Here is a 12,645-nt window from a genome sequence, read left to right as displayed (position 1 = left end):
TAAAAAATTACCGAATTAGTAAAATTGAATGAAATTAGATAAAAAAACAAAACTTAAATCCAATAATATTAATAGTTCGGATAAAATTTTTAACATGTAGAAAAAAATTTCATCAATGACATGAGAAGAAGGAGCAATGCCATGTCATGTGGTGTGTGTGGTCCCACTCTGAACAATGTCACAGACTAAAGAGATAAGAAGGTAACCAACCAAATCATTCATTCATTTCTTCTTCTTCTTCCTCAAACCATTTTATGTATACATACAGTTCCATATTGATATTGATAATTGTAATAATATAAAACTAAAACAGTGCATTTGGTTTTGGACGATGGCTACGCTTCCACGTGTCCCCTTAGTGATATCAATAAGGAGTAGTAAATGCAGATTGGTGGCAGAATCTTCTACCCACTTCTCTTATCTCACTCTCTCTTCTTCTTCTTCTTCTCACTCAAGAAACCGCAAATCTCTCTCCCTTTCAGCTGCAATGGCTGATTCTTCTTCTTCTTCTTCTACCGTCCTTGTTACTGGAGCTGGTGGCAGAACTGGTAATTTTCTTTTTCTCTGTTTGTTTGCTGAGAAAATTGGAATTAAAAACGAAGATTGTGAATTTTCATCTTGTTCAATTTTGTGATAGTTGAATGTAGTGTATCTAATCTATGTATGATTATGATCTTAGTGAAATTGAGAAGTAATAACATAAATTTTGAATTATTCTCATTTTATAGATGAAATTGTATGTATCCTTTTGAGTATTGTTGGCAAACTAATAATGTAAAATAATCACATTCAATTTACTCTTGGCTACTTTCATGGTCTCACAGTATAAATCAAGTCGTTTTATGGTCGGACAGTGTAATTAGGTATCTGGCTCCATATAACTCAAAATAAAAATAATTTTTAGGCAATATCGCTAACTAATCGTGAAGCGTCACCTATGAAAGGTGCTACACACCACTGGTGCCTAATAGCAATGCTCTTTAAACATAGCCTTAAGTTCTAACAAATCATATATACTTACTGAAGTTACTGCTATGGCTATCTTTACTAACAGCTAAAAAAATGAGAAAATGTTACATTGGTTGAACATGGGCAGGGCAAATTGTTTACAAGAAGTTGAAGGAGTCAAGCTTGTATGTGGCTAGAGGTCTAGTTAGAACACAAGAGAGCAAGGAAAGCATTGGAGGAGCAGACGATCTTTATGTCGGCGATGTAAGAGACGAATCCAGCATTGTTCCTGCAGTCCAAGGAATTGATGCTCTTATAATTCTAACTAGTGCTGTGCCAAAGATGAAAGCCGGGTTTGATCCAACTAAAGGTGGAAGGCCTGAGTTCTTTTTCGATGAGGGTGCTTATCCCGAACAGGTATATTTCTTTTTTCTTCCTCAATAAAGAAGCATCATATCATGGAAAGGGGAGAAAAATCTCTTCCATCCATTAAAACATATCGTCTATCCTGAGAGCATACTGAGCCAATTCATGTGTGAAGATGAGAAAGAGATGTCCCGAAAAACTAAACCATAGAGTTATAATGCCTGAAAAGAAAATCCCTAACTCGTATGATGAGAAATTAGAACTTATTTATGAAATCTTCAAAGTTGAAAGTTATATTTGATTTTAAGCAAGGTATAATTTATACAATAGGTATAATTTATACAATCTATATGTTCAAGATAACCTCTCATTTGATATTGTTATGTTATATGTATGCATTTTAGGTTGATTGGATTGGGCAGAAGAATCAGATAGATGCTGGTATGAATTCCTTCTTATTTTGCTTTCATTTGGCTCTCTGTTTATTATGGTTAGTAATATCTGTTTTGAAATTTTCATTGGTGAAACAGCCAAGGCTGCTGGAGTAAAGCAAATTGTGTTAGTTGGGTCTATGGGTGGAACAGACCTTAATCATCCCTTGAACAAATTAGGCAATGGAAATATATTGGTTTGTATTATCTCATTTTAAGTTCCATCAATCTTTCTTTCATGATTTTTTTTCTGTACTATTAACTAATTCTGAAACAACATTGCACAATCTTGCCATGTTTTAGATTTGGAAGAGGAAAGCCGAGCAGTATTTGGCTGACTCCGGTGTTCCCTACACAATTATTAGGTAGGTCATCCTCGATCGCTTCTTTTTTTCTTCTGTTCTGTCCATACATACATATGTTATGAATATTGTTTAGTGATTTCTTGTACTGATTCAGGGCGGGTGGCTTGTTAGACAAAGAAGGTGGTGTGAGGGAACTGCTCGTGGGAAAAGATGACGAGCTTCTGAAGACAGAAACCAAATCTGTCCCTAGGGCCGATGTTGCAGAAGTCTGCATTCAGGTAATGTTTATGCAGTGTTACAGTCGAGCATTTTTAAGTAACTTTTATTATTTGATTACCGGATTTAATGTGTTCACCCCCTAATCATAACGCTCTTTCCTTTTAATCAGGCTCTGCAGTTTGAGGAGTCGAAAAATAAGGCATTTGATCTGGCATCAAAGGCTGAGGGAGTTGGGACACCAACTAAGGATTTCAAAGCCTTCTTTTCTCAGATCACTACTCAATTTTAATCTTCATTAAGCCAGTAAGTGATGGTTTCTGGTGAAGTACTACACCATTATCATTATCATTATCAGCCATAGTACAATTTTTATCAAGTTATTGATTGAGTGAACTGATTTTAGAGAAAGAGTAAGACCCGGGTTTTATGTGCATTTGACTAGCATGAGTATTGAGTAGGCTGTATTATGAGATATGAATGTTGAACAGTAGAATGGTCAATCAATCTTTTTTTGTTTTATATATTTCTCTTTCTCATTAAAGAATTTTATAGCCATCTAATTGTGACCAATTTTAGGTCATGAATTGACTACAACAAAAAATAGAACTCACTTATGTTTAAAAGAAAATTTAATACATAATCAACACTTGGGAAGATCAGAAGGTGGTGGAGCCAACTTCTGATTAGGCTTCTTTCCATCCATGACAACCCAAGCCATCTTCAAGCCCCAACTAGTGTGTACTTCCAAGTGACAATGCATGAACCATACACCTGTATAAGTCATCATCAATCAATCCCAAGATCAAACTAAAATACTATAGATTATCAAAATATTATCCACCTTTCATAAAGAGATATTTGCGGTAAAATTTCTTTAACATTTGCAATTATTACACATATGACCCTAATAAAAAAAAATGGTAGTAAAAACACCTTATCTTAAGTGTTAACTCAAAAACATATAACGACATATTATTGGACCACAAATTAAATAATTATTATTTATCCTGTTTTGAATTAAAAATATTCAAATTTGAATGGAAAAACTAATTCAGTTTTTCGTGTTTTTGAGTTGGCACTCAACGAGTTTAGTTGACACCTAACAAAAGAGTATGGCTGCAACAAAATCGTAAGATAAGGTATTTTTGCCATCATTTTTTTAATTATGATCATATGCATAATAATTACAAATGTTAAAAAGGTTTCACCGCAAATATCTCTTTCATAAATACCAAAAGATATTCGTTTTCTTTTTATACAACAAGAAAACAGATTGATTCTGTACTGACTAACCTGGATTGTCGGTGAGGAATCGAATAGCAACCCAACCTCCAGAAGGAACACCAATGGTGTTCCTCTCAGCAGGATCAACAAGATTGAACTTGGGAGGATCCTTTTTAGAATCAAAATTACCAAAACCCATTCCCACTACAAAAAAATTAAATCCATGTAGATGAAGGGGATGACTCTCTGCCCCAATAATGCTAGTATCTTGCAAAACCAACTCTACACTAGTCTTATAAGGCAACACAACAACCTTAGTCCCAGTACTCAACATCAAGTTACTTGGTGGTTTACCAGTGTAATTGAATTTAAAAGGTGGATTAGTTGGGAAATCAGTAGTAAACACCCCTTTTGTCTTGTTGAAAAAATGAGCTTGTAAAAGGGCCGTATTCGGCTGAATAAAACTCACATTGTTAATCCCCGCCAATACTTGAGTATTGTTTGTACACCTTTGGCTCTTTGAGCAAGAGGACAGTCCTAATCCAACCGTGAAGAAAAACTTCCGGTTGATATTTTTTGGAACCTTAGCAGGGAACTTTGCATTGGCGAGGCTACGGATTTTTTGGCTGAATTTGAAGGAAAACGACGTGTCGTTTAGCTTAGGTAGTACCGGCTTTAAAAGAGGAAGCTTCTTGTTCTTCTTGTGGTTTGGGCCTGTTTCGTATTCGAGCAGGCCCATGGTTGTGGAGTTGTCAAAAGCAGCTGGGCCAGTGACATATGGCCTAGCTGCCATGGCAAAGATGGCATTTGGGGCTTTCGGTTTGGTTCTTAAAAGAACATTTGTGGTCTGACCTGGTGTGATGAGTATAGTTTGAGTTCTGAAAGGCTTTACATACACAGCATCTGCTTCTACCACAGTTAGGCTATGGTTAGCTATACTAAAGAATAGTTCATCGTTGAGTGCAGCGTTGATTAAACGAAGTAGGTAAGTTTTTCCTGGCTTCACCTTTAGCTTAAATGTATCTGTGCATGTAAATAAGTAGTAATTTAGTTTAGTCTTAAAAATCATAACAAAATGTCATCTTTGGTTGTTGAAATTTGTAAGAGTACCTTTAGTTGAACAGTTATACAATGGTCCTGGAAGACCATTAATGGTATAGGCATCTGAAACATTTGGTCCTGACCCTGTTTTCAAGGCTTGGCTGATAATTGTCTCTGTGTTGGCATTCCACCATTCTCCTACAATTTTCAGCATTGTCAGCTGATTTTTCTTACAAACTCATTTATATATATATACACATATATTATCCGGTTCAATTCAATATTTTTCTTCTAATCTGATCCAAACCAATTAGTAATTAGATTTACAAAATCATCATCCGATCAAATCCAATTAGCTTTGAAATCCAATCCAATATCGGTCTTTTAATTGGATTTCAATTGGCCACCTTATATTAAATTTGGACTAAAAAATATTAGAAAAGTACATAAAAAGTAAACTATACATGATTTGAAAGTGATATCCAATAACCTATCCAATTCAATTAGAATCCACCAATCCACATCCGATTCAGTCAAATCCAATTGTAATTGGATTGAATTGATTCGGTGTAATTGGATTTGTTTGAATGTTACCCATTCCTACATATAAATATACACATATAGGAGGATGATTTGAATTACCAAAGATAATGGGGACTTCCTTGAAGGGTTGGGGGAATGGATAAGGGACATGTCTTTTGGGTAGAATGACAATAGGTCCATAGATAGTAGCTCTAAGCCATGAGATATGGGCATGCCAAAACAATGTGCCTCTTTGACCAATGATAGTGAAGTTGTAGAGATAGGTCTGCCCTGTTTGAATTGGACATTGTGTGATATAAGCAGGTCCATCAGCCCATCCACTTCTCAATTGCCTTATTCCATGCCTATTCATTTTATATACACAAACCTCAAACAACAATATGCAAAAACTAATAAAAAGACAAATAGATAGGAAAATTTGTTGATGAGAGCATCACTTTTGCTTCTATTGTAGGAGTATTTTTTGTTTTGGGTATATAGAAAAATTGTACACCAATTTTTTTATATGATAGTATATTATAGTTATACTAGGCATCCTTTCTGTTTTCGGAAAATTCTAAATAATTTACAGTGCTGAAAATAGAATTTAAACATTAAGTTGTACGCGTGCTTGTTTTATTTTGCACAAGTACAACAAATTATTTTGAATTTTATTTTAAGCATTGTAAAGTATTCAGAATTTCTCGAAAACGGACAAGATGTCTATTATAAATTTAGTATATGATGTCATATTATAAAATTAGGATATAGTTTTTTAAAGTACGAAAAATAAAAATGTTGTTACGTTAGGATTAAAAGTGATGCTCCCACTTAAGAAACTCCCCATATATATTGAAGAGTGCCACTGTCAACCTCCTATTACAATCTCTTAGTCAATTTCTGTACCCGAAAACACATGTTGGAAACTGTTTTTCAGTACTATAAACTATTCAAAAATTAACAAAGATGATATTGTATTTATAACGAATACCGCTAATAAAAATATTATTCCGGCATGTGATTTCGGACATGAAAGTTATAATAGGAGGTTGTAATTAGCACTCTTTATATATATTTTTTATATATAAAGGATAAGTTCTCAACTCACCAGTGCAAGGTGACATTATTTTGAACATGATTGGCCACCTTGATTAAGACTCTGTCACCTTCCCTGGCTATGATTCTAGGCCCTGGAAACTTCCCATTCACAGTCAAAATACTCTTTGTTTTACACAACCTTGTCACATTTTGTAACTTGATCTGCACAAAATCACAATTGAACATGACCATTTTCAATAAATAAATAACACACTCATATCATATACAACTATATATTAGTTGAGTTTTTTATACTGCTTACATCAAACTTGTAGTGCCTGGTTATTCCTGTATGCTTTGCATGAGCCAATTGAGGCAACAACACACACAACAACAAAAATGTACAAAATGCAAAGACAGCCTTCAAAAAGTGAGAAGCCATTGTTGGGATTTTTTTTGTTTTTGAATTGTTTTGTATGATTTGAAAATGAGATGATGTAATATTCTTCTTTGGATGCATTACAAGTTCCAAATGAGATGGTTTATATACTTATAACATTGCTTCAATAAACTCTTAATCATCATCAAAGGCAGAAGGTGAGTTAATTAGGTGATTGAGTGTTACATTACAATATTTTGTTATTGAGATTGAGGCTGATAATGAGTACTTGGGCAATGGTCAAGCTTTACCATAGAGTGATGTGATGTTTAAGCCAATTTTTAATGTATGAAATTATTTTCTTAACGGTATAATCACTTGGTGGATTTGGACAATGTTTTAGGTCCATCATACTCAACTTCAATTTTGGTTAAATTTTTGTTATTCTTCTATAATGGTAGCAAGTCATTGTTTTAACATAACCCATTTTTCTTTTTTAAAAACAAAAACAAATTCATCATAAAATAATAGTTAATTAAGATTTTCATCCCTCGCACTTTGACATTTAACAAATCATGCCCTTTGAACTTTTAAGACCGTTTAAAATTCTCCTTAAACTATTGAGATCGTTGGATTTAAAAAATTTTGTCCAATTATAGTAAGAAAAATCTAACATGGATAAAAATTCAATAGGCATAATTTGACACATGTCAAAGTTCGAGGGACGTAATTTGAGGTTAGTCTGGGAGCATAATTAAATACATGGACAATCAATGAATTAGTAAAATTGAATGAAATTCGACAAAAGTCTTAAATTTAATAATTTCAATAGTTCAAGAAAATTTTTTAACAGACAGAAAAATTCAGGGAATAAAATTCTTATTTAGCTTAAAATAATTTAATTAAGAGTTTATTTATGTAGTATTATGAATGTACATCAAAAATAAAGTTCGAAGGTCTGACAACTGAATTCAGAGCTTCGAGAGATAGAGCAAGTTTTGCAAAAGAATAATTAGTAGAGTTATTATCTCTTTTACTTCCAAATTCCAAATTTAGATTAATTAGGTTGTTTACTTGGAATGCTTTGAAAAACTTAGAAACAAATCATTAATCTCTTTTTCTGCTCTTTTCTTTTCTTTGAACTAATCAAGAAATGGGAAAAACAAATCTTGAATCTTTTAGTAAGATAATTGCTACTATTTTTAGCTTTAAGGACTTTGATAGATAATATAATTTTCAATTGAAACATTTCATTGCAATTTCCTTTTGTTGATCACTTTACCAATTATAACACACTTTTTTCAAGGATATTTATTGGTTAAAAATTGATTAAGTGAGAAAGGTATGGATTAAAAGTGAAAAAAAACCATGGTTATGGTTATTGGTATTGCCTAGTAGCTAGCCTTTTCAACCTCCTACCGTTTGAATGAAACTTGATAATTAAGGCAAAATAAATTAAAGGGATTAAACCAAACTTAGTTAGTTGTGACAACTTTTGATGTTAACTGGTCCTTTTTTTTAATAAAAAATAAACTTGGTTCTTTCTATTCTAAGATATAAATTATTTTGTTAAGCAAAAAAAAATATAAATTATTTTTTATATTGAGGTGTATTATCTAGTCACTATTTCTAAACTAATTTGGTTATAGTTTTGTCAAATTCTATCAACATCAGTTTTGGAAAAGGAAACTTCTTTTTTCAGAAACAATTAATATACATATGTTTTCTCTTAAGAAATAAAAATAAATAATTAAAAAAAAAAAAACAAACAAACACTTGCAGTTGCGGGAGAATTCAAATAATTTTTAGTTGAATAACAGAAATTAAATTATTTTTAATAAGAAATTTTATCTTCTAAATTTTGACATCAAATAAATCGTACGCTCTGAACTTTTCAAGTCTTTGAAAATTCACTATGAATTATTAAGATTGTTGACTTAAGGACTTCCGTCTAATTTAACTAGCAAAAGTCTGATGTGGATAAAAGTTCAAATGATACGATTTGGTACATGTCAAATTTGAGGGACATGATTTGGTACTTATCAAAATTTGGAGATATAATTTAATACATGGGCAATTACAGCGTTAGTAAAATTGAACGGAATCGGACAAGAGTCCTTGAATCCAACAATCTTAGTAGTTCAAGAAAAACTTTTAACAGCCTGAAAAGTTTGGGGCCACGATTTGATACATGTCAAAGTTTGGGGAGCGAAAATCATAATTAGCTGAAAAAAACATGTAAATTGTTCAAAAAAATCAACTATTTTCTTTCCTTTTTTTTTCGTTTTTTTGATATTGGGAGAGGTAGGATTCGAACTTGGTTTGGCTTAATATACACTTAAGGTAAACAATGAGTTATGATGGTCTAAAGTAGTCCTTGCACTGATTGCTCTCATTCTTTTGCTTTTTTATTTTTCTATCACCAATTCGGGCAGAATTCTTCCCATACGATTTGGCTTTAGATAGCAACCAAATTATTGGACTATTTTCTAAAAGAAAATGTGATATTTTTGAAAATTACTAAAAAAATGTACATTTTCAAAATAATTTTATTATTTTTGGACTCCTAGGATTGGTAGCCTATAAGCCTGCGCCTAACCCACCTTTGCCCAGGCCCAACCCTGACTCTCTCGTAATGGCGAGTTTGCTTTCGATTTTGTAAAAACTTGCTCTCGATTTTGTAAAAACCAATATGACAACTAATTCTTCTAGATACCTATGGAAATATTTTGGTGTGAAATAGGACTTGCTCCTACAACTCCTCAAAGTTAAGATCTATTGGAGTCTGTTAATGAAAGTGTTGACAATGTTGTTATGAGTAATTGAAAGTAGCAATTCAAACAAGTTATGGGAAAAGCTTTAAGATCCCAACTATTACCTTTTGCCAAAGTCAAGTATTCAAAACCAAAAATATATACAAGTAATTTGCAGTGTAAATATTTAAATTTAGTTTATGTTATAGATTAATATTTAAATTTAATTTTTTATAGTAATAATACCTAACTGATATTTTTGGAACTTCTGTAGGTACCTAACAGTTAAGTATCAAATTATTTTTTTTATGAAATAAGTATCAAGTTAATAGCTACATGGTTGCACCTGATTGGTCCAAGTTCTTAAATTTTTATTTTTTTTATTTAAAAAATCATTTAAATTTACCAATAAGAAAATGACATGTAGATATTAATTTGACAGTTAACGCTCCTATACCTACTGAAGTTTCAGAAATATAACTTAAGTATTATTACCGTCAAAAATTAAACTTAATTATTTATTAACAAGTAAGAGTTAAATTTAAGTATTTGCGCAAATATATATACATATTTACATATAACTTGGAAAGAAGACTAATTTCGGCTAAACTAGTTTATGGTTATACTAAGCATTAAGTTCCATTTCTATATTAAGGTTCAAATATTTGAACCAAACAAGAAAGGACTTGGTGGAGCAGAAACTTGAACAATACCTTCAAGCATTAGCATAACTTTCTTCATGGAAGGTCTTAAAGAAGGATCTTCTTGAATACACCAAATTGCAACTCTCAAAAACCTCTCAAAGCTCTTCATGTCTTGAATGGCCTCCATATCATTTCCAACCAATACATCCAATCTTCCTTCAATGTAACAATCATAAGCCCAATACACTAAAATGGCTTCTTCTTCATCACCAATTTCAATATCAACATTTCTTCTACAACAGATGATTTCGAGTAGTAACACTCCAAAGCTATACACATCTACTTTAACTGTGATTGGCATGTTGCTAAACCATTCTGGTGCCACATATCCCTTTGTCCCTCTAATGGCAGTGTTAGTATGACTCTGGTTAATCAACAATAGCTTTGCTAATCCAAAGTCTGCGATTCGAGCATTGTATGACTCGTCGAGAAGTATGTTTTGAGGCTTTATATCACAATGAATGATTTGAGTGATGCACTCTTCATGTAAGTACAAAATTCCTCTAGCAACTCCCATAGCTATTTCGATTCTTTGGTTCCAACTTGGTCTCATGTCACCAAAAAGAAACCCCGCTAGAGCTCCATTGCTCATGAACTCATAAACCAATAGTCTTTGCTCTCCCTCTTCACAGAATCCAACCAATCTAACAAGATTCTTATGATGTGTATGACCGATCACATTCACTTCAGCTTTGAACTCCTTTTCGCTGTCTTGAAAAGCTCGATCGAGCTTCTTAACTGCAACATGCTCATTAGTGTCTTTCAAAGTTCCTTTATAGACAATGCCAAAAGAACCTCTTCCTAGCTCTTCCTTGAACTCATCTGTTGCGTCGATGAGATCTTTGTAAGTGAAACACCTTAAGTTGAGATGAGAAACTTCTTTGTCATGTTGAGACTTAATAACCCTTTTCTTGTAAATGAAAAAGAATCCCATACTAACTCCCCCAACCAACAAAAAGTTAACAAACAAAGAAGTACCTAAGAGGACCGAGCCTACAATTATCAAAACATTTCGGTTCCTTGTCATTGAAGAAGAAGAAGGATTCTCAAGAGGAAAATCAGATTTCCTAACTTTAATGAAAGCCCTTGCCTCAATATTGTCATCCACTCTCCCATTTGTCAAAGGTAGCTTCTTTTTCCAACAAGTATTGTTCCTAAAAATAGCAACCGCGCACATACAATCATTCAAACATGTCTCTTTACATTTCTCTGTATCATAAGGTTGAAGCACCTCATAATCACCAGTTGGCCAATCAATATCTTTAATCTCTTGAAATGTGTAAACACTCTCAACTAAACTCTTTGAATCCTCTTCACAACTTTGAAGAAAATTCGGTTTACAACCTCTATACTCATCATTAACATCAAGTAAAGAAAACCCTCTTGGACATTCACAAACTGGTCTCTTATCAACATTCAATCTACAAATTCTGTTATAACCACAAGCCCCACTACTTCCAAACACAAAACTCTGTACACAAATATTATCTGGTATAGACCAAACAACAGACCAACTATTTCCCTTAGTGGGATTCTTTGGATAACTATAAACACCAAAAACACCATCAAAATTAAGAGTAGCCCTATAAAAATAATCTGAACTAGAACCATTCTCTCCACTACTCAACATAAAAATCTCATTGTTCTCACTCAACACATACAAACTACCTAATTCACTAAACACTAACTGCTTACCTGTATTATCAGTACTCCTTATGTAGTAATTATCATTAGTAAATTCAGATGGTAAGTTTATACTATTAAGAACAAAGTTACCATCTTTACCCAAAGAAAGTTGAAACCTTCCTTTAGAAAAGTTAGTACTTAATGATGCCCTTGAAGAAACCACATCTCCTTTTTCCAATACTTGAGTTGGTAACAAAGTATCAGTTGGGTGACTAAAACTTTCCCAAATCTTCTCAGAGTTTTTATTGACAAGAACAAAGTTACCACTATCATTAAAAAGAGCCATATTTACCTGACTTATAATGGGGTTAGAATTCCAAAGCTCTTGATTTTGAGGGTCAGTGAGTAATAGGCCTCTGTCTGTAGTGAGCTCTAGTTTGGACCCTTTTGGGGTTGGATTGTTGGGAGTGTCAGCATACCATACAACTGTTTTTTCAGGTAATTTGTTGAACCATATGGCTAGCAAGAACAGATCTTTGTTGTTGTTGGGAAGTTGTTGAAATCCAAAGGCAAAGTCACCTGAAGAAGAAAGCCATGATGAGAAGAGTTTGTCACCAGATTTGAGAGTGGCACCAATATTGATAGTGCCATTGATATTGTTTTGAGCCATAGTTAAAGAACATGAAGGAATTGAAAAGGTTAGTATGATGAGGTAGTGAAGAAAGGAAAACATTTTTGAAGATTTTAGTTACTCTGAATTTGATGCATTGTTATAATTAGTTATATCAAAATGTATATATAGTGGTGGATTCAGAGTTTAAATTTGTGAGCGTATCTTTTCTTATAATTTATTAAAAATTGATATAAATTTATATTTTTATAGTATTAAATGTTACAATATGTATTTAGCATTCTTATTATTTGTATAAATCTTTAGTCAATATTTGTTACATTATTTTAACAATTATTTAGCTAATTTGTAGCCTAATTTTATGCTTGTACCTTGTATATATTACTCTGATTGGTAATGCAATACTCATAGAATGAATTTTCTTCATGGTATCAGAAAATGGCTTCAATAATTAATAC

The 12,645-nt window shown here is 32.7% G+C and overlaps 3 protein-coding genes across 3 annotated transcripts; 1 reads left to right on the top strand and 2 right to left on the bottom strand.

Moving 5' to 3' along the window:
• Window positions 1–221: 221 nt before the first annotated feature.
• On the top strand, window positions 222–2,792 carry LOC115719500 (uncharacterized protein At5g02240). Its single transcript, XM_030648575.2, has 7 exons — window positions 222–548; window positions 1,097–1,365; window positions 1,719–1,755; window positions 1,845–1,942; window positions 2,049–2,110; window positions 2,205–2,328; window positions 2,439–2,792. Exons 1-7 carry the CDS (start codon window positions 332–334, stop codon window positions 2,556–2,558), a joined length of 927 nt encoding a protein of 308 aa, XP_030504435.2. The 5' UTR covers window positions 222–331; the 3' UTR covers window positions 2,559–2,792.
• Window positions 2,793–2,806: 14 nt separating this feature from the next.
• Window positions 2,807–6,756, bottom strand: LOC115719496 (laccase-17). Its single transcript, XM_030648570.2, has 6 exons — window positions 6,417–6,756; window positions 6,165–6,316; window positions 5,177–5,421; window positions 4,604–4,732; window positions 3,563–4,516; window positions 2,807–3,040 (listed from the first exon to the last, which is right to left on the bottom strand). The coding sequence occupies exons 1-6, from the start codon at window positions 6,612–6,614 to the stop codon at window positions 2,910–2,912; spliced, it is 1,809 nt and encodes a 602-aa protein (XP_030504430.2). The 5' UTR covers window positions 6,615–6,756; the 3' UTR covers window positions 2,807–2,909.
• A 2,992-nt stretch (window positions 6,757–9,748) lies between these two features.
• On the bottom strand, window positions 9,749–12,300 carry LOC115720559 (G-type lectin S-receptor-like serine/threonine-protein kinase LECRK3). Its single transcript, XM_030649702.2, has one exon. The coding sequence runs from the start codon at window positions 12,287–12,289 to the stop codon at window positions 9,884–9,886; it is 2,406 nt and encodes an 801-aa protein (XP_030505562.2). The 5' UTR covers window positions 12,290–12,300; the 3' UTR covers window positions 9,749–9,883.
• Between the last annotated feature and the right edge of the window lie 345 nt (window positions 12,301–12,645).

The sequence above is a fragment of the Cannabis sativa genome, chromosome 2 (assembly GCF_029168945.1).
Source record: "Cannabis sativa cultivar Pink pepper isolate KNU-18-1 chromosome 2, ASM2916894v1, whole genome shotgun sequence".
In the NCBI taxonomy this organism is placed as follows: Eukaryota; Viridiplantae; Streptophyta; class Magnoliopsida; order Rosales; family Cannabaceae; genus Cannabis; species Cannabis sativa.
Note: the sequence above shows the minus strand (reverse complement) of the source record. Positions and strands in the feature narration are given on the sequence as shown.